General features: G+C 40.0%; 1 protein-coding gene across 3 annotated transcripts in view; it reads right to left on the bottom strand.

The window, feature by feature from the left end:
* LOC116849356 overlaps positions 1-21,290 on the bottom strand; it is a 473,095-nt gene that overhangs the window by 44,040 nt on the left and 407,765 nt on the right. For all 3 annotated transcript variants that reach the window (XM_032826434.1, XM_032826431.1, XM_032826433.1), the window contains one exon: positions 864-899. In XM_032826434.1, coding sequence (XP_032682325.1) covers positions 864-899 — 36 coding nt within the window. The remainder of the gene's footprint in view (positions 1-863; positions 900-21,290) is intronic.

Here is a 21,290-nt window from a genome sequence, read left to right as displayed (position 1 = left end):
GCGCGATTGATTCGACGAAGATCACTCGTGGCATGCATATTTAAATAAAATGTTTTTTCTCCATTTTTCTTTCGATTTAGAGTAAAAATATTAGTTGTCAGTTTGCGTACATGTAATTGCAATATACGAGGAAAAATTCTGGCTTTGCCTTCAATATAATTTCCATATATATTTTAGTACGAAAATTGACGACTGCGAGTTTCGTCTCTCCGTGTCGCGGTTGTATGTGTATCGATAATAAATACACTGAAAATATATATTTCTGTACTTGAAATTAAAATATTTGGCATATATGATTTGGTCGACATTATCATGTTTTTACTTGTGTATTGTGTTTTTATTTGTATTATTGAGGAAGCAAAATACACAGCGATGATTACAGTTTTTTGTTGCAATCACCAAGCATTTGGTTGATCCCATTTTAACCAAATTATACTACGGTGTATATGTGTACCAAATTTTCGTTTTGCCAACAAAATTCTTTCTTTAGTGTATTTTGTGGGAACGCTTTGAACCTTGTGAAGATTCAGAGAAATCACGATGGACGAGAGAAGATTATCGTGCCATATCGAGCGTGCAATTTGTATACCGTCGATTCCGCCGCGCCGGCCGGAAAATTTCGCGTCGCGCGCATCGCGCGAAGCGAGCGAAAGGAACGCGGAGTTCTGCGCGAAACCAGCACATCAACATGCAAATTGCGAAAGGATCTCATGGAGTCAGCGTGCCTTACCGAGAGAAACGAGCCAAATACGGAACAGAGCGCATGAAAGAAAGAAGCGGAAAGGATCTTCGGGAAAGAGAAGCGGACAAGTGTTAATGCAAATTGCACTTTCGCAAGCGTTTTACAAGCATTGAGCGCTCACCTGGTCGCTATCGTGTCCCTGCCAGCTGTCGTGACTCTGTAACAAGAAAACAGAAAGCTTCCAGTCTGTGAAACGCAAGAATTAAAAAAGATAACATCACATTCTGCGATTATATATTGTTTCAACTGATGCAGTGCATTGTTTTATAGAGTGTGATCATTTTGAAGTGTTCCTCTTGAATTCTGTTAGATATAGATATTCGATGTGACGATTCATAATGTAATGGATAGAATTAAAGTGGTGTTTGTGGTAGTTATCAACTATAATTAATCAAATGAAAGTAGCATTATACGATTCGCATAATCTTAACGATCTATGTTTAAGTTCGTCGTACTATATTAATTAATTGTGCTATTATTTCAGAGAAAACGTAGCGACGACACGTTAGATATATATTGATACGATATATTTGTAATGTGTAATGAGAGAGAGAGAGAGAGAAAGAGAGAAAGAAAGAAAGAGAGGGAGAATTAAAATTGTACTTTTCATAAAATTAGTATAATTGTATTCTTTATAAAATTATATTCTTTATAAAATTAGTATAATTGTATTCTTCATAAAATTAGTATAATTAAAGTCATATTATACACGATCCTAAGAAAAGTTTTAGTTTAGATAGTTGGAAAAATACAAGATTTTTACAAATTTTTTTCAATGAAATGAATCAAGATATTAATACAAGATTTTGACTATATTAATTATCATTGTTTTAAGTATAAAAAATTATATTTTTATTTTAAAAAATTGAAATTTTATCGTCTAGATTTTTTATTCTGATCGAGATATTGTCAGACGCTTCTATCTGGTAGACAATATTACAGTTTTGTAATAATTTGAAACAAATGAGACAAGAAAATTAAAATTATATCAAATTTAATGAAGGATAAATCTTTGTTATATGTAGAAAGTTGAAATTTAACAAAGTGATGGCACTTGGAAATTATAAATAATTTTTCTTTGCTCTCTCTTTTATTTAGTGTCTTGAGAAAAATACTAATTTTGGAAATATTCAAAATGATTTAGATTCATCCTTCAGCAAATGTAATACAGCTTTTAAGTTTTCTGGTACAATTTGTTTCAGATTGTTGCACGAGCAATAATATTGCCTATCAGTTAGAACAAGCTTGTAACAACGCGCACAAAACATGGACGGAATTCCATTTCTTTTTTAAAATAATCATTTTATACTTAAAACAACGTTAAAGAGTGTGATTAAAATCTTATATTGATATTTTCATTCATAAGTAACCTCCTTTAGAATGGAATGCCTAAATTTACCTCAGTATATTAATTGCATTATTGTATCAGAGGAAACGTATCACGCGTCTCGATACTATGGAACATTGCACTATAACTTTCGCGAGTAACAATCGCTCTCGCAGGACCGTCGTCACGAAGACGGCATATGTTTGACGCGGCACCATTGTGCACCGGCTATTGTCTTCGGGATGAACGAACTGGCAGACGTGACAATTGTGCATCGTGTTCCGCGTAATATCGCACAATAACTCGAAAGTTCAAATCGCGCGCGCCTGTTCTCCGTTTGATCAACACGAGCCGCTTCTCCTCGCTCTCGTCATCAACGCGACGAATAACCTTGCGGAAAGGAGAGACTCCTTATCGAATTCGTATGTCATGTAGTCTTTTCATCACTCGTCTGTTCATTTTCGGCGTATGCGCAGACGAGACTGGAATTCACGATTTGAAGCTTCAAAAGTTCGCGGCGCGTGTCGCCGGTTCTTGAAGCTCCGCCGATCGAAAGACACCAAACGCGACGGAACTCGCGCGGAAATATCTCGCGAAGCGGGCTACAAATTTCTTGTTTATTGAATATTAAAAGCAAGAAATGTTGTCACGAGGCAAACACGCGACGCCGTCCAATTTTCCACTCTACTGGCCCATGAATCTCGCGCGCAATGCCGAGATTTATCTCTCGCAACTCGATGGGTGCCCATTTGCTCGCTCACTCACTCGCTCGTTCGAGTAGACGACGGAAAATCGCTGGGAAAACGAAAAGCGAACGTTTCCTGGCACGATATGCGCCGTTTTCCTGTCAAATGCGCCGCGATACACATATCAGCCATGCGCACGTGAGGACGTTCTGCCAATTAAAAGAAGCAAGAGACGAACGACGAGGACGATCTGGTGGTTCCTTGCTACGCATTCTTCGTGAACGGGACGCGGAGAAAAGCGAAGGAGACGGAGAGATCCATTCGGAATATTTTCCCTCCTCGCTCTTTATGTCCGCGCCGCAGTATCGCACGAGGACATCACGGCGAAAAGCGGTTTATTAAATCGATATGAACAATATTTCCGTTTGGCTCGCGAAAGCTCATACATCGTTTTTATCGCTCAGTCGCGGACGAACGCTCGATCGCGCCATAAAAATCTGACGCGACGCGCGCTCCGCGGACTCGTTAAACGCTAACGTAAACCTGTTTATCGAGGATGATAGCTGTAACGCACTTGTTTTCCGATGATGACCGATAACGGTTCTGATATCCGGCGAGTTCCCACATGGCAGTTAAATTCTCGACTTACAAAGTCGACCATCGCGATGGCCGCATTAACAACCGTCACACGGACACGAGAGAAAGAGAAAGAGGATACCTCGCAAAGTTGCGGCAGTAATAACGTTAGAACTCGATGAAACGTCGCGGGTATAAATCGCGCGACGGACGGCAAGTGGATGAGAAACATAACGTGATTTTGGACGGGCTCCAAGGGACCAACGTCGGAAACGTGTTACAGCAACGTCCGCTCGCGAGAGAAAACGGCTCGCGAATCCATCGCTAATTGACTCCCCAGAGGCGTGCAGTGATCTTCGCCGATAGCTCGCGGAACATTTTGCGCTCATAACTTCGACTCGCTTCATTAAATCGGCGTAAATAATATGAAGGGGAGTGTATGGACGGCTATTTTATCGGAGGTCGGCCGGTGTCGGAAGTATAGGCAACGGTCGGCGGGTTAATGTCGGGCCGCCTCGTTAGATTTATGACAGCAATATAGGCGTCACGCGGAGGAAAGTTGAAACGTGCCCCGTATACGGCCTGCTAACGCTTTCGTTACGAAATGCACATTCGATATACACGCCGCGGAATTTATGAGAATCGCGCGCTTTCCTCTCCTCTCCTCTCCTCTCCTGTAAACACATCTACCTTTTAATATCAAATTTCTGCGCGGCCGTCGGGTCGCGCGTCGGCGAGATTAATTGTCTCACTTTCCTTCGGAATTTCATCCTCACACGAGATAGACGTGAGAACGATAGACACGCGTGCAAAGCGTGCGCGCGTGTCGGCAAATTGATGGGGCTGCGGCGACCCGATGGGAAAATATCGCGCCGCGCGGTGACACATTTTTCAGCATCGGGCTTTCGCTTTTGCACCATTACGTCGCGCTCATAAAGTATGTTATACGGAGCGTTATGATAATGAAATATGTACTCGGTGAAAATGCGCTCCGTTCCGGCGCGGAGATATTTTTCGCCTTGAGTGGACTTGCTCGCCAGCTGGCCGGGTTCTCGCGAAGGTCGAACGACGGAATTATAAATTCAGATTTTCCTCGGGGAGACAGCGCGCGCAAGAGAGGGAAAGAGAGAGAGAGAGAGAGAGAGAGAGAGAGAGAGAGAGAGAAAGAGATGGGATCCTATCTGTAACTGAAAATCTTTGCTACATCTTCCGTTACGTCTCGAAGCTGCTGATCGCGCCGGAGAATGTTCGAAAATGCGAAAGATTATCCGGATCGCGCCTGTATACGGGCGCGGCACCGAGACGAGGTTGAATACTCATGCTTTCGCGTTTATCTCGATGCATACGCGCGTGTTCGCGTACAAAGAAGAGCGACTGAACTAATATTTACGTCTCTTTAAAGCGACATCATTTCTTTCGCAAGGCGACGTGGAAATGCGCGTGTATCGCGACGACGCCCCGGCAGTTCCTCTTTAACAACAGCAGCAGCCTATTATGTAGGTCAACGAGTCTCGTTTTTGACAAAGGCTCGAGAGACTTGACTAGTTCGAATTGAATAATTCTTCATGAATCGCTCACAGTCGCGTTAATGTCACACGGTGCATCACAGAGATCGTGAAACGAGCAAAGAGAGATGTGAGAGAGAGCGAAAAAGGAATCAAATTATGCTCAACGCATGAAATTCTCAGGCAGACTTTTATCCTCGATATAAGCCGAAAGAACTGAGATACGCTTCACCATTCGAGACGATTCGCGTTCCTGTCGAAATGTACGCTGAGAAAGAAATATTTGAAAATTTATTTGTGGAGTAGAAGTTTATTTCACAAAAATTATCTTTATATTTCATAAATCAATTTTTTCAGTGTAAAAAACGTCTTGTATTTTTACACAATACAAATGTATGGAAATCGATTTGTGTAGAAAGAGTACGATCAAATTTCACCTTTTTTTATGGAATTTTGTAAAACTTTTACTCCAGTGTAAAAAAACGTCTTATATTTCTACACGATACAAATGTATTGAAATCGATCCGTGTAGAAAAAGTACGATCAAATTTCATCTTTTTTTATGGAATTTTGTAAAATTTTTAACGTTCCAATAAATAATGTATCGATTTGAAGATTATAGGACAAATAGATTATAAGAATATAAAATCCCAATACATTACTCTCGTAGTCGTTTAGGAGATAAACGGTTACAGTTTCGACAAAGCTATACTATTGAGTTATACCATTGAGATTACAATCTTTTGGATGTTTATCTTCCAAACAACTACAAGAATAATATCAAGATTTTATAATCTCCTCGACATAAGCTTAAAATCAGTGACAAATTTTTAACATACCTGTGGGTGTTAATTTAATATATCGTCGTTTTGTATAGACGTGTGGAATGTGTTATTTGGACTATTCTGGGTCGAGTTCATAAAAAAATTCACCATTTTTAAAGATTAAAATATTTTAACCCTTTAACAATTTATGTAAATGTACGAATTTTTGGTGACATACTTTACATATAAATTGTACAGATAAGTTATATTCGTGTTAACCTTTAAACTGTCAGCATAATTCCAGTCAAATATTTTATACCAAAAAAGTAGAATGCATATACAACGTACATATAGCACAGAATGATCATGCCTATTCAGAGCCACCATAATGGTTTTACCAGCAGTTAAATTAACTAATTAAATTAAATTAAAAGGTTAAATTAACGCAAAAATTACTCTGGATAAATTTTAGGACATACGAAATGTGTCGAATTTAACACGAAATTTCTCACAGCGTTCTTTTGGACAGATAGGAATGGTCCTTTAGACGTCGTGTTGCGTAAAATTTTAATATCTGGGATGCGTTTTTCCAATTAATATCCGAGCAGCGAGCTCGGGCATGCAAATGCAATCGGACCGGTTTTCCGGCTGCGCTCCGTAATGATTCTTTGCGGCGGATAGATGCCCGCGGACCGAACTTAATCGCGAACTCTCCGGGCAAATCGGTGCATCCGTAACTTTCGACAACCGCGGGGGCGGAATACGTAGACCAACAATGGCGAAAAGTTTTCTCGTTTCCGATCGACTCCGCCAGCATCGCGCGCTTAAATGCACCGCCCTTATTTGCATCGCGTTTTATCTTTATTTAAGGTTCCGTTGTGTGGCGCGGCTTCGATCTCCCAGGATAGGATAATCGACGCGTCCTTTTTCCCTTCCTCTCGACGTTTTCGTTTTTTTATGCGAAATGAAAGTCGAAGGACGAAGGACGAAGTAAAAAGTGCAGCGATTGCATAGTTAAACTGTGCGATTTTTTGCAAGCACTCGATATGAATGTAGAACTGTGCGAGATCGATCGGTTTAGTTTCAAATTCTATTAATTTCCGCCAAAATACGTTTCGCGAATGAGATTTCTTTTTACTCGAACGCATCCCCGCGTAAAATATTCGAGCGGACACACTTGCGCTTCGGGCTTGATCATGCAAACGACGACGAACTAATTAATCGGGAATGAAACGCGATTAGCGTGCACTTACGCCGCATGATGAAAATTCAACGGTTAAGTGGAACTAACACTGCGCAGAAAATTAACATTCCGTTGGTGCATCGGGCGATTAATTAAAATGGAGACATGAAATCCGCGAAAGATTATAAGAATGAACGCCGGCTGCATAGATGTGCCACGTGGAAAATACCAGAGAATTATTAAAACACCGAGATTTTCATTCGCTTGCGTGCAACCACCATTCCCGCTTGGTCACCTTCCGTTTTCTCTTTCGGCTTTCCATCTCTCGCTTCTCGGAGATCAACTCGAATTAATATCTATCTTTCCGACGATGACCACATATTTCGCCGTTCGTACGACGTGCACGATGCACAGCAAAGAAAGAACGACTAATAAAGTCGGTCAAGCGAAACTCGATTTCGCGCAAGAAATGCACGTCTGGAGTTCGACGAAATTATTCGCGTTTTCGTAACAATTAATTGTTCGTAACGAGCGATAATTGGAGCTCGTTCAGCTCACGTATACAGGACGGCCGCGAGCCGTTCGTTATCCGGTCGTTACGACTGTTTATTCACGCATAAATTTACGAAGCGAGGTGTAATTACATCGGAAGCGCGCACGCGACGCTACATATTTAGATGCGTCTCCCGTCGTTTATCCTGTCGCGCACGAACGATAATCCAATTTTGAATAGGAATAGAAAAAGATTTTGTCAGAAAGAGATGATTTGTTGCGCACAACGGATTGGGAAAGCGTCCTGGGCGCGGATAGTCGGGCGTGCGTCTCGCGAGCTCGTAATCCGGCTTACTGGAAGCGCAAAGGGAGACGCGCAAAGGGATCAGACTGCTATCAGAAAGGAAGAGGAGCGATTCGTGAGAGGTACTTTTCGAGATATTTAAAGGGATCATTTTAAGCGGAGAATACCATTCTTCTCTCATAAAAAATAAATAAATAAATTACGAATTTATGGGAAGTAACAACGACGGCGACGGTTTATTTCATTCATGGTTCGTCCCCTTAACATAGGACCTTTAAAATTCGGATTCTAGTAAAATATCCATGTCACACTATCACTAGAATGACAATCCAAGAGATCATTCCTTCTGAAATTAATTTTTTTCCTATTTTCCTATTTTTATCAAAATCATGCGCAAACTGAAGCGAATGCTACAAATAACACAAAAAACCGGTAGAGTGCATCACTATGCACAGACTGAGCGGTAGTTTTATTGCGAGATGACTATGCCTGAAATTATGATTTGGTTCTAATAGATGATCTCACAATGAAACCATAAAGGGGATACTGGATATCGGCGTGCATAGCTTCATATTATTCACTGTTTTTCCACTTGGTTGTGTAGAATTGCGAATGCTTGTTGACACAGAGCGAAAGTATACAACGAAATATCCCCAAGCACAAAAAAAATATCAGCTCTCGTAGCTGTATGGGGAACAGACGAAAAACTCGCTGACGAGGAATAATATCTTTGTTAATGTGGCCGAAAATATTCGTCTGGGCATTTAGTTGCGTTAAAACTTGGCTGAGATAATCTGGCTGAGATAACTGAGAGCAATTGGTTGAGTAGAAACTGCCCACAAAAATCTTTTTGTTCCTACACTCGAGTGTTTCGTCTGGTCCCCAGGTAACAGAAAATTTAGTTACACTAACGGTAGTTTTTTCCGAGTGTTGTATGAAATATTAAAAAAATATTTCTGTTTACAAAATATGTTTTTGTTTTTGAAATAACATGAGGTACTTCGCCATTCATTGATATCTGTATCTTTATTCTGAATAAGCATCTACGATGCTATACAATAAGATAGAAAACCAGATAAATTTTATTTATCAAAAATAAAGTTTACTTCACAAAAATAAACTTTATAACCCACAAATAATTTTCCAAGTATTCTTCCTCAGTATACACTGAGAAAGAAACGCTTTAAAATGTATTTTTGTGGGGGATATAAGTTTATCTGAGACAGAAATAAACTTTGTTTCTCAGAAATATACTTTATATCTCACAAGTGAATTTTCAAGTATTTTTTTTCGCAGTGCAGCATCCTTATAAGAACAAAGGTATTGTACAAAGAGAGTTGGACAGTACTTGTATGACGTAACACGATTGAAAGTATGTCGTAGCAAAATAGTACAGCAGGAGCGCCATTGTACAAGAGAGAAAGAGGTTCCGCCGAGCGAGCCGAGCCAAGAATCACCGATAATAACGCGGAACACCTGAAAACACGTCTGCACTCCATTGGAGCGCGCGTCGATTCGAGTGAAATCCATTAGCACGTGCCTCTCGATCGCGACGCTGAAGTTTCTTCGTCGGCCTTACGCTCGCCGTTGACGGCTGAATTCTTTCCGCGTTTCAATTATCGACTCTCCTCCGACGAGTTTTCCGATTGAATTTACCATCGAATCATAAGTCCCTGACAATAATTAATACGACGAAATTTAATAACGTTTCAAAGAGCGACCGCGTTTTGATAAATATTTGACACCCGCGTTACAAAAACGCCGTCGTTCCATCGCAGGTTTTTAATCAGCACGATATATTTGAATAACGTCCATTGGTTCGTGCGGGCTGATAACCACCAAAAGAACTCTTCTTTGTTATTAACGAGATTGGTTTTTGTAGTGATTTAAATTTGCTAATTAGAAGCTTTTCATTGCTTTTCTCTTGTTCATTCGGTTTCAACTACCTTGGCTCGTATTTTTTTTTAATTATTCGTAGTTAATATAACTGTATAACAAATGAAGCAACGTGATTTTTCGCCATCATACCGGAAATATGAAAAAAAGAAGAAAAGAACGGAAACACGATGAAAATGAAAAACACAAAATGCACGTAGCAAAGAGCGTTGACGTGCTTGAATGTTGCCGAGAATGAGAGAGAGTGAGAGAGTAAAGCAGAGGGAGAAAAGGAGAATAGAATCGCGTGGAAGTAAATCGCACAATGGCGGATAGCGGAACGGCGCGATACATTTTATTGCGGCTGCCATGCGCTTTTCATCCTCGAAAAGTTGCAGTGATTTATCGTTAATAAAAGGAGCAAACGCTTGCGGTGACTTGAGCTCAAAGCGCACGAGGATACGCGTTTTCCCGTGGAAGCTCGAGTTACGAGCACGTGCTAAGTACTAAGTCGATTTAATGGCTAAGGGGAATTATATTGACGACGTGTGGGGGAATGGAGCCATATGAAACTCTTCCATCTACTTTCGAATTCTGAGTGCCGCTTATCGCCCAGTATCGTAATTCCTTATACGACGATACCGTCGATTCTCGATGAAGCTTTAGATAAACGTTCATTATTATATGAAAGCCTCGTGCCATCGAAATAGTCCAATTTCGAAGCACCTCGGTGTGCTACGCGAAGTTAACGCGAGGAATGCGCGTCACGATGGACCAATTTTTGTGCGTTGTGTGTCGCTCCTTGATCATCGCCGCGTTGACGAACGCATTTTCGCGTTGATTACATCCTCTCGCGACTCGCCTTTCGTTTCCCGACGATATTCTCCGGCTAATTTCACGCGAAACGAATTTAATCACGTCTCGTATTCTCCAAGGCGTCGCCGTTAAAATCTTTTGTAAGCACGAAATAACTCGGTACGTTGATTAAATTTCATAGATGTCTCGCAGTAAATAAAATCATGTCACGGGCGGGCAGAAGGAGAGGAGAAGGATGAGAAGAAGGAGGGGGAGGAGAAAGGCGGAGGCGCGCGGCAGAATTGCGGGCCATGTCTCGTAAATTCAACGTCGCGAAGAGACTCCCGCGTACGGAGGGTCGGAATTCGCGCGATACTTCACCTTTGGCGAAATTGCCTAATCGCGCGAAATTATTCCACGGTATCGCTTAACAACTTCGTCTCACGCGCGCGACGTAATTAAATTAAGGACACGGTACCGCGACATAGATCGGCCGAGCCGAGGGGGCGAGGATTCTCCTTCTTACGAAGGGTCTCGCACACTTCTCGACATGGCAAGGCCGACGCGACGTCTGTGGGCGCCGAAACACGCCGAAACGCGCCGAAAAAGCGCCGGCGAACTTTCTTGCGGAAAACCATTTAACGCTCGCGCTGGCTGCGGCTGCCGGGCGATACGACCTCTTAATTATAAACACGCGTCGCTGGCAATAATTAATAGACGCGCCCGGCCACACCTCCGCGGCGTTACGTACCACGCGGGCAAACAATGAATTGTTCTCTGGGATCGGGCACCTTCTCGTCTCTCGGACTACCCGGCTTAAATTATTAACGACCTCGTCCGGTTACGTCCCACTTCTCTTTCTCTCTCTCAGTTACATTCCCCTCCCCCACTCTCCTCGTCGCTTCTTAATTATCAAACTTGGCGGGCACGAATGTCGGCACCGCAAACGACTTCATAATCATCTCGAGTAACAATCGATGAGCCGAACTTTATCGGAGGGATACGCGCGTGCTAAAAGACGCCGAGCGTCTCCTAACAATTCCCGTCGTAATTCGAGACACGTTCGTTTCACCTCAAATCGATGTTATGAAACGTGGCGCGGGACATACAGGTGAACGGTTTTAATTGACGCGAACTCCCGCGTGCCGACAAATTCGCGAGGTAATTGCAATTGAGAAAGACATCGGGAGACAGAAATTGATGTGTATTTCCACCGAAATTCGCGAAAACAGCCGGCTCGATGCGAAAGAGAGAGAGAGAAAGCGCGACCGAGGCAACTGCGGAAAATGCGTCGATATTCTGCTACTTTTCGACCCCGACGGGTACGTGAAATTTAATATCCGAATAATTAATTCGCACAAAAGGCATGTACAAAAAGCGTTTAATAAGCGTTTGATAAGCAGGCCTCGGGATCCCGGCACGGTTCCGGACTTTATATCACGAAATCTGTCGGAATATTTCAATAAGTTTCGACGCGCGCGCATGCATGGGCCGGCTGCGCGATAGCGCAATTCGAGGCCACGCATGAAACGTATTTTCGAGCAATTTTGTTGGTAAATAAAATCCCAAAAAAACAGAACGATATCTCCCGCTCCTGTCATTGAATTTATTGCATAGTCACGGTGTGCGCCCGGCAAAATACATGACATCTCATTTGTTGTGACTATCGGCAGGAAACAAAAAAAAAAAAAAAGAAAAAATAAGTAAAACAGAATTGCAAATACGCGCGCGTTCGTCGATTTGTCGAGGACGCAGCGATATTTGAAGCTAGACATATTTGACGAGTTTGGATTTCAATATTAAAACAGACGAGTACGCGACGTTCGTGTTTATTCGCGATAATAACAAGTGGTGCAAAACCGCAACATGTAGTTTGCGTTTGGAGCGAACTTTCTCTGCACCAAAACGTATAGAAATATTGTATCAATTTTTGGCAGTGACACAATTGTGAGCAAAATGAGGACGGCTCGAGGAAATGCTCGAGAGATGAGCAATTCTCGTTAGGAACCATTTTGTTGTTTACGCGCGTACAATCGCACTATTTCATTTTTTATACCGTTATTATATACGGAAAAAAACAAATCTATTAATGTAACTAAATTTTCTGTTACTTGAGGGCCATTTGAAAAACTCGGTTGCAGAAGCAGAAAGATTACTGTTAATGTGCGGAAAAAAATTGTAGTTTGTGTAACTGAACGGAGGATCCAGACGAAGAGCTCACTGACGAGAAATGATATCTCTGTATTGTGACCGAAAATATTCGTCTGAAGATTCAGATGCATTGAAATTTGGTTGAGGTAATTGAGAGCAATTAGCTAGAAACTACAGGAATCTTTCCGTTCCTACAACTAAGTATAGAAACTACAGGAATCTTTCCGTTCCTACAACTAAGTTTTTCATTTGGTACTTAGACGACAGAAAATTCAGTTACACTGGGAGTTGTTATACATTGGGAGTTGTTGTTTGCGTGTGTACCCAAATACTTAATCGAAATCGACAGCGCTAGTTTCTGTGTAGGAGATTTCTCGTCAGCCAATTGCTCTCTCAGTATCTCAGCCGAGTTCCGACGCAGCTGTTTCCGATAATAGAGACATCGCATTCCTCGTTAGCGAGTTTTTCGTTAGGTCCCGCTTCGGTAGTGAAACTTTCTTCGCGTGTTGATGAGCGTGCACTCAAACATCATTTTTCATTTAACAGTCATTAGGACATGCGCTAAAATCGTGCGCTATTATCGTAGCGTGGCCCTTCGATGTACACATCGAACAGGTAATTCGCCCACCTCTGCCGCCTTCCTTTACGATTATGGAAGGCCGCGGTTATGAAGGAAACGTAAAAGTGCCGTTACTAGCCCCGCGAGAAGCTTACAGATACAGCAGCTACACGCTCGTTAATTCTTTCCGCGTGCAGCCGCCTTCGTTATTTTACGTCTTTACGACGCGGCCCTTTGTCTTTGCCATTTCCATAATCTGGCTCTACGGGAGAGCCAGTAAACTCGGCGGACTCGCGACGCTGTTTCTTTCACTCCGCCGGAGCGTCCGTATTTTTTTAATGTCGCGGCGTACGCCGATCGTTAAAATGGAACGACGACCGAGGGAGACGTATCCGTCCTTTATGATCGCCGCTGAAACAATAACGCGAAAATATTGTGCCGGGTTAACGTTCGACATCGGTTCTCGCGACAACCGGAACCTTGCGGTTTCTTTTCCACCTTTTCTTTACTCCCCATTATCTTTTTTTTTCTTTTAATCCAGACCTCATACCGAGCATTGAGAGATCCATGACGAAAATGAAGAACGGCGTTTCACGGGGGTAGCCGCGTACGCGGCTTACGCTGTCGACGTAATCGAATGAAGTATCGCGGTCCGACGAAAAATCGAATGCGTCACACGTACGCATCGTCACCGCCAGCGCGTATTGCGCGCGTCGCGTTAATATTTACGGTTGGATATTTCCAAAACGAATGGAGAGTGTCTCTACGCCTCGTCGTCGTCGGTCAATCTCCGCGCGATCGTCTGTCACTCGGAAAGCCGGATCGATGTCTGAACAAGGGAAGGGAATTTATCGGCGTCGCGGTGGCCCCGAAGATACACGATAACGAAAAAAAAAAAAAGAACAAGCGGGGCGCGGGGGGAGGCGGTTGACAAAGGACGTGATGATGCGGCAATTGGTACTCTCGCGAATTTTTCATGTTTATCGACGCCCGGCGTGTCCGCGACGATGATTTACAATTCCGCTTGTGTGCGGTGTAATAAGCGCGACGGAGCACACGCGTACCCGAATTCCATCGAATTCGAACAATGGACGGTCGGGCACAATAAAGGGATAATAAAACTGGCCCTTCTTCAGCCGTCATTAACGTTTGCGCGCACGCAAGCGAAAATTTTCGCGCTGTCGGATGTTTTTTTTCGGCATTACTTCACTCGGATGATTAATTCGCTACCATGCGTCACACGTGTACCTGTGTGTGTGCACGTGTATCTATGTGTGTCACACACGTATACGTGACATTCAGACCCTCGTGACAACCGCCACATATGCGCGTATCAACGATAATTTCTTGCAATTAATCTTCTTCTGTACATATTTGAAAACCATACAAGATAAAACTACTCGATATGTCGCGCTCGTTCACACATAGGATGGCCGAATGTTGCAGCAGAACCAACGCTTAACCGATATCTGCACACAGATAAATATGTACTGCATTCGAGTAAATGTGCTTCAAGTATATTAAGTTTATATATTCGTTAATCTATCATAAATTTGTTATAAAAATCGAATTTATTCAAAGTTTTGAATCTTTAGCATTTCAATCAAGAATGTTAAATTAAAATAAAAATTTGTTTTGCTTACTACCAAAGTTATTAATTTTACACATAGAATAGAATAATGATAATGATAATGATAATGATTTTTTTCTCGAATTTGTGATAAATATGTTTTAAGACTGTTATGAAGAAAATATTTTTGTTGAAGATAATCATTATATTTTTAAAAGAAGTAAACTGAGCGATCGCTCTTCTTAGCAGTAGAATGATATTTTTCTGTGTGCATGATTATCAATCATTAAAAAAATTCGTTATCTAGCAAATAATTGGATGTCTGTTCTAAAATAATTTTTTTCGACTGATATTTTTGACAGCAATATCAGCAGCGCGATATGTTCGAGGTGAACTTATTTTCCACGGGATGCTGAACTGAATCACAATCAGTTTCTAGCTCATATAGTCGAAACATAGAATGATAACGTAAGCTGAGATAACTTACAAATATTAAAATATAAATCATTTATATATTGTAAGGAATGAAAGATTATATTTTCTTTATCGTGCGATTCATCTTTTTTAGATTTACTGAAACTAATACTGCAATTCTACACAAAATCGTAAAACTCGTAACTTGTTTTCGTAAGACTCGTAAGAACTTATGAGTAGGTTTGCAATTCTATGCAGACGATAATTCGTAAATATCTACGATTTTTTTTTGTTTTTTGTAAGCTACAACTTTACAATCTTACGATTTACTCGTATATTTGCTTAGAATTGCAGCATAAATCAAAATTGCATTTTCAGTCACAAATTTATCTTTAGTTCAGAAGAAAACGGTGGTCGATTTGTTGGTATACCGCTAAATTCATTTTTTATATGTTATCTATATATCTATATATGTATCTATATATGTATATTCATATATCGACAATATAAAGAAACGACCATTTCCTTACCGGTAGGGAGACAATCGTATCTTTCAAATGCAATTTATCTCCATGAAGCTATGATTTTTCTGCGCGAAGGAATCGACAGGCGGCGAATTGTTAGGTGACTGAGACCGTCGACAATATTGTGCGTCGAGAAAGCGGAGGTGTGAAGTTCGCGGCGCGAAATAGTGCTCTCTACGCTAACGCGAAATAACTTATAACCTACCATAACATAGCCTACTTCCGGCCTATGCGCAGAATAAGTACCACTCTGCATGCACGAGAATCCCTATGTGCTACTATGACGGATCTAACGTTATGGGGGTGAATTTGGGATGTTGGAAAAATATTTTCAAGGTACTGGCTGTGCTACAGAGTCACACAAACACGCGTTGTCACCCCGGAAACGATACAGAACGAAATAAGTACATCTGACATAATTTTCGAAAATAGATCTTTTCAAAGGCGAATGTTTCTTTAGAAAACCCTAAAAAACTATCCCAAATAGTGCTCTCTACGCTAACGCGAAATAACTTATAACCTACCATAACATAGCCTACTTTCGGCCTATGCGCAGAATAAGTACCACTGCGCATGCGCGAGAATCCGTATCTGCTACTATGACAAATCTAACGTTATGGGGGTGATTCTGGGATGTTGGAAAAATATTTTCAAGGTACTGGGTGTGCTACAGAGTCACACGAACACGCATTGTCTCCCCGGAAACGATACAGAACGAAATAAGCACATCTGACGTAATTTTTGAAAATAGACCTTTTCAAAGGCGAATGTTTCTTTAGAAAACCCTAAAAAAACTACCCGAAATAGTGCTCTCTACGCTAACGCGAAATAACTTATAACCTACCATAACCCAGCCTACCTTCGGCCTATGCGTAGAATAAGTACGACTGTGCAAGCGCGAGAATCCGTATGTGCTACTATGACGGATCTAACGTTATGGGGGTGATTCTGGGATGTTGTAAAAATATTTTCAATGTACTGGGTGTGCTACAGAGTCACACAAATACGCGTTGTCACCCCGGAAAGGATACAGAACGAAATAAGCATATCTGACGTAATCCGTTGGTTGAGGCGGCAAAGACTCGCGTGTTGCTCGAAAAACGAACCTTCGTGAAATCGCGGTAAAAAATTGACGTAGAAACATGAAACAAACACCATTCTTCTCGACATATCGCGCTACGCGCGTTAACGTTGGCCATGTATGCTCTTGTTACGACACATGTTCACTTGTATAATTATGATTATGTGATATATATTACGGTGTGTATGAGAAAAAATATAAGAAATTAAAAAATATTTATTCGCGGTGCGTAAACATATTTTTAATCTTCACTAATATAAAATATGTCTCGAGTAAAAGAAATTTTATATTTTTGCGTAAAATCTGAGTTTTACATGAAAGCAACTGTTCTCATTGCATTTGAATAAAAGAATTTAAATTTAAGTGTTAAAAATATATGTCATTAGCACTCACATAATAAATATTTTGTATTTTTTTAGATATTTTTGCTTTTAGTGTATATATCGTCATATATTGAGGATATATTTAAAGAATATATTTAAAGAAGAGCGGAGAATGAGATTAAATAATAAAAAGAGTCAGGAAAGCGTCTACCGCGTAAAGTATGAAGTTTTACGTATGCCTCATTAAAAAAATTCCTCGCAAAAATTTCCGCGCAATCCGTCATTTATCCTAAATGACACGCGGGTAATTTTGAATGCGACATTGCGCAACCAACGTCAAACACCACACGAAACATTCTACGAATGTTGCAAACGCTCGGCTGAAAATTGATTACTGATGTTAGTCCAAGATATTCGACTGTGGTGCAATGCTGGTCCAATTACTGGCTGCCAGTAACGGGCTAACATAAAAAAATCTCACACTTGATAATGACCCGACACGAAGTCGAGTTGATTATCATAAATTCCTATACAAATCGTCGAATCCGTAGTAAACCGATCACGCGTTAAGCCGTTCGAATGACAACAAATTACCACAACAATATTGTTATGCACGTTTTACATCGCGCATCGCACGTCTCAAGTCTACAACGGCGAGCGCGAATTCGTCGATTAATGAAAAATTGCGTGATCGCTCAGCTACAAGAGCGGATCTCATCTTAATTAATGTCCGACGACGAAAAGCCATAAAGCTGCCTGCCGGCGCTAATGGCGAAGTAAAACGCCGTTACGGGACGGCCTCCCGACGTTTAATCCAATGAACGAGACTTCACTGTTCCTTACGTGTCGTCTGATAATATAAAGTACGACCGACGCGATCCTAGATAAACCGCGAAGAAATCGTCGGCTTTCTCGACCGCCCGATTAAACGACTTCTTATCGGGCGCGACGACGACGTGGCTGCTTAAGAGCTTTCCGAATAGTTCGTCTTCCCGAGTCGAAATTTTGATTCAACATTAACCCTGCAAATTCCATCGAACTTGAAGGATCAATGAAGAATCTTGAGATATAACATTATACAAACTATTGTCTTACCTTGATAACACAAACGACTACTTGTTGCCGTTTTCTCCATATAGGAAAAGCTCAAAGAAAGCAGTGTTATTAATCGATTAAAATTTCCTTTAACTAAGATAATTGGCAAATGTAAACAATTAAAATAAAGAAACTAATTATTATGTATATAATCTAAATAATTTAATCGATTAATTATTAATTATTAATTATTATTAAAATTAATTATTAATTAGTGTGTATAATCAATACAATCAAAGTTTGATCAACAATTAATGTCATTAATTAAGTTGTCTGTAATCTTATACAGACAATTGATAATTTTGATAATTATCATAATTTTTATTATATATATATAATTTTTGAATATGCACACACACACAAATATGTTTCTTCCAATGTTAGGCATTAGTTGATTAAAATATTAGTTAACTAAACTAATGGATAAGTCAATAATCAAAATTATCAATTGTTATATAAAATCACAAACCTCTTAATCGATTAATGGCATTAATTATTGATCAAATTCAATTCGTTGATCAAATTTCATTGATTTATTGATTATATATATATATAATAATATAAAATATAATAATATAATAATATAATAATAAAATAAAATAATCTAATAAAAATTAGTGGGTAATTGGGTAAAAAAATATAACACATTTTTATTCTCATAGTCTCTCTTTTTCCTACTGACGTTGAAAATCAATGGGAAGCTCTTAAAAGAGCTAATAAACTGCAAAAACAAAGATAACAAATTATGTATCTAATAATGCTGCGTTTAACAATAGAAATTTAAATCTCTAAATAAGAGAGAATAATTTAGATTCTGTACTATAACGGTTAAACAGAAACGAAAATAAAGCGGTGACAAACGTAAACAAGATAAATAGATTGATAGACTCTGCAGCATTATTAAATATAAAAATCAGCATTGACAGATGTACATTAGATTCTAAGGCTGATACTCATAGTTGTGAATTATTTCGGATTTGTTGCTTGAGAAAATAATCAATTCGTATATTCCTGGACCGTTATTCGGCTTGGATCAATGCTTCTTGTATAAAATAATGTAATAAATACGGGTATAAGTTGATGAGCAATTAAAAATTCATGAAGCTATAATTATTTGTCAAATAATGACTACGAATACCAGCCTAAATTTCGACTCGGGTATCTCTTTATTCTCGAAAAATTCGTCAAAAAACGTACGGCGGATACTATAGAATAAGTGTTTTGACACACCTTGATAGATACGATGTATCGCTGTCCGCGTCCTGCATCCTCCATCCTGGCTGCCCGACCCAGTATCCTGGTTGCTTCATCGTGGCACTGACACTGGCACTGACACTGACACTCGCGCAGGTGAGACTCGATTAAAAATACACGTGTCAAATAACGCGATGCCGACGAGAGCCTACTTTAAACGCTTCGAGAGTCGACAAAGAGTTTTAATTGATCGAAGAATATATCATAGCTTCACCGATAATACACGTATTCCGCGGTGTACGTGTTGCTTGCCGGCCCGAGGCACAATGTCAGCATTCGGGCAAGTACGTGATGCGCGAAGGTAGGATTAACCGCCTTGAAGGTCCGAAATGTTTTGATTGTTGTTACTCGCGGCGCTCGGCGTGCCGAGCGACGACGCTTGGCGGTTGATGGCGGGTTAAGGGGAGGGGGATGAGTCTACTCATTTGCCGATTGTTTCGGTACTTTCGCGCGTTGTTTACCTCACCGCGTGACTTGAGTGTTACATTATATTACGTTGTTTTACGCGAAATATTTCGCCGGCTTTCAAATATTTAGTCGGACTCTCGACGGTGCTGTGTTAATTGACACGTAATTTTTGCTGATCAAGCAATTCTACACGAATGTCAGTGTTATGAGCTCGTATCCAGAGTGACATAACGGTGCAGTCAGGATGCTGCATCGGGAAGCTAAAATAAAAGACGCAGAACACCGGGACATGGACAATGACATATCGTAAATTTTTAGATTAATAGATAAATATTAATAGATAAATTTTTAGATTAATATGTATTTAATATATATAAATTTTTAACGCTAATAAAGAAGAAAAATAGATAAACAGAAGATAAACAGAATATATTGACAGAAGAATACCTAAAAAATAAAAAATATTTATTCGATATGGGTACTATAATAACATTTCTACTTTTACTAATATACATATTTTTACATAAAGAAAAAATTCTTATCTTCTTAATTTACATAAATATGTTATTAGCGTGATCATGTCGAATAAATATTTTTTATATTCTAGATCTTTTTCCTACCATAGTGTATATTTTTAATCTGTTCTCGATTATTTAATGCTTGTTTATTGTGAATTATTAGATCGCACTATTATCTTGTAACATGACAAGATAAAGATCTCTTACGTAAAATATACACCGCATCGTTTACATTCTAACGTGACTAGCGGACGTTGCTACTCGACGATTGCGTCTGATTTAGAATCACATTCCTCGGCACGAGATTTGCTAATGAAAGCGCGCGTTAAGGGGGGAAATCCAATTAGAACGAGGAAAAATAAGCTATTTTCAAGAATTTTTTTGTAGGAGAAAGAATTTTTCTATATTTTTCAAACTTAAACATTTATTTATATATGTTTTGGACTGTCCATACGTATTTTTTTTTCCAAAAATATTTAAAAATGGCGGACATATGAAGCATCCCATTTGGCAGGTACGCGTGCGAGTTGCTCAGCTGCTGGACAAATGGCGTCCGTGATATTGATCCTATAACAGGCAGCGAAAAAATTCTTATTATTTATACCCATAATTCGTAATTGAACCTAAAAAAATTGAAAAAAGTCAAAAATTTTGAATATGAAACGCTTATGAAAATAAATTTCCATTTTTTGACGTTTTCTCTGCACAATTTTTGCAATAAATAAGTGATTTTTTATTATAATTTTCACAAACATTTAGGTTCACCGACATTGTACTGATGTCATGAAGTTGTGTGCGAAAGTTCAGCGCGATCGGTTGAATAGTTTTTAAATGAGAGTTCCAGCAGTGCAAAAAAGTACAGTTTTGAGAAAAACGTGTTTAAAGTTTTGACAAGTAAAAGATACAAGATATCTATAATTTACCTCTTAGTCAGCAATCCCGGCGCCATAGAACAATCCTTCTGCTTCCTCGAAGAACTCGTTCTGCTCCAATAACTGCTCTCTTCTGGCCTTTCGAGCTTCTTTAGAGTTGAAAGAGTTGCGCCGCTCCTGTCGAGATACCCGGCGCCCGTCGACGTTCTCAGCATAGTGCTTGGTCTGGCTCTTAATAATTATTTGTAACTCCATCATAATTTGTAGAATGG

This window comes from Odontomachus brunneus, unplaced genomic scaffold, assembly GCF_010583005.1.
Source record: "Odontomachus brunneus isolate Ranch 3 - 2012 unplaced genomic scaffold, Obru_v1 Obru_scaffold_113, whole genome shotgun sequence".
Lineage (NCBI taxonomy): Eukaryota > Metazoa > Arthropoda > Insecta > Hymenoptera > Formicidae > Odontomachus > Odontomachus brunneus.
This window is presented reverse-complemented; position numbering and strand designations above follow the sequence as displayed.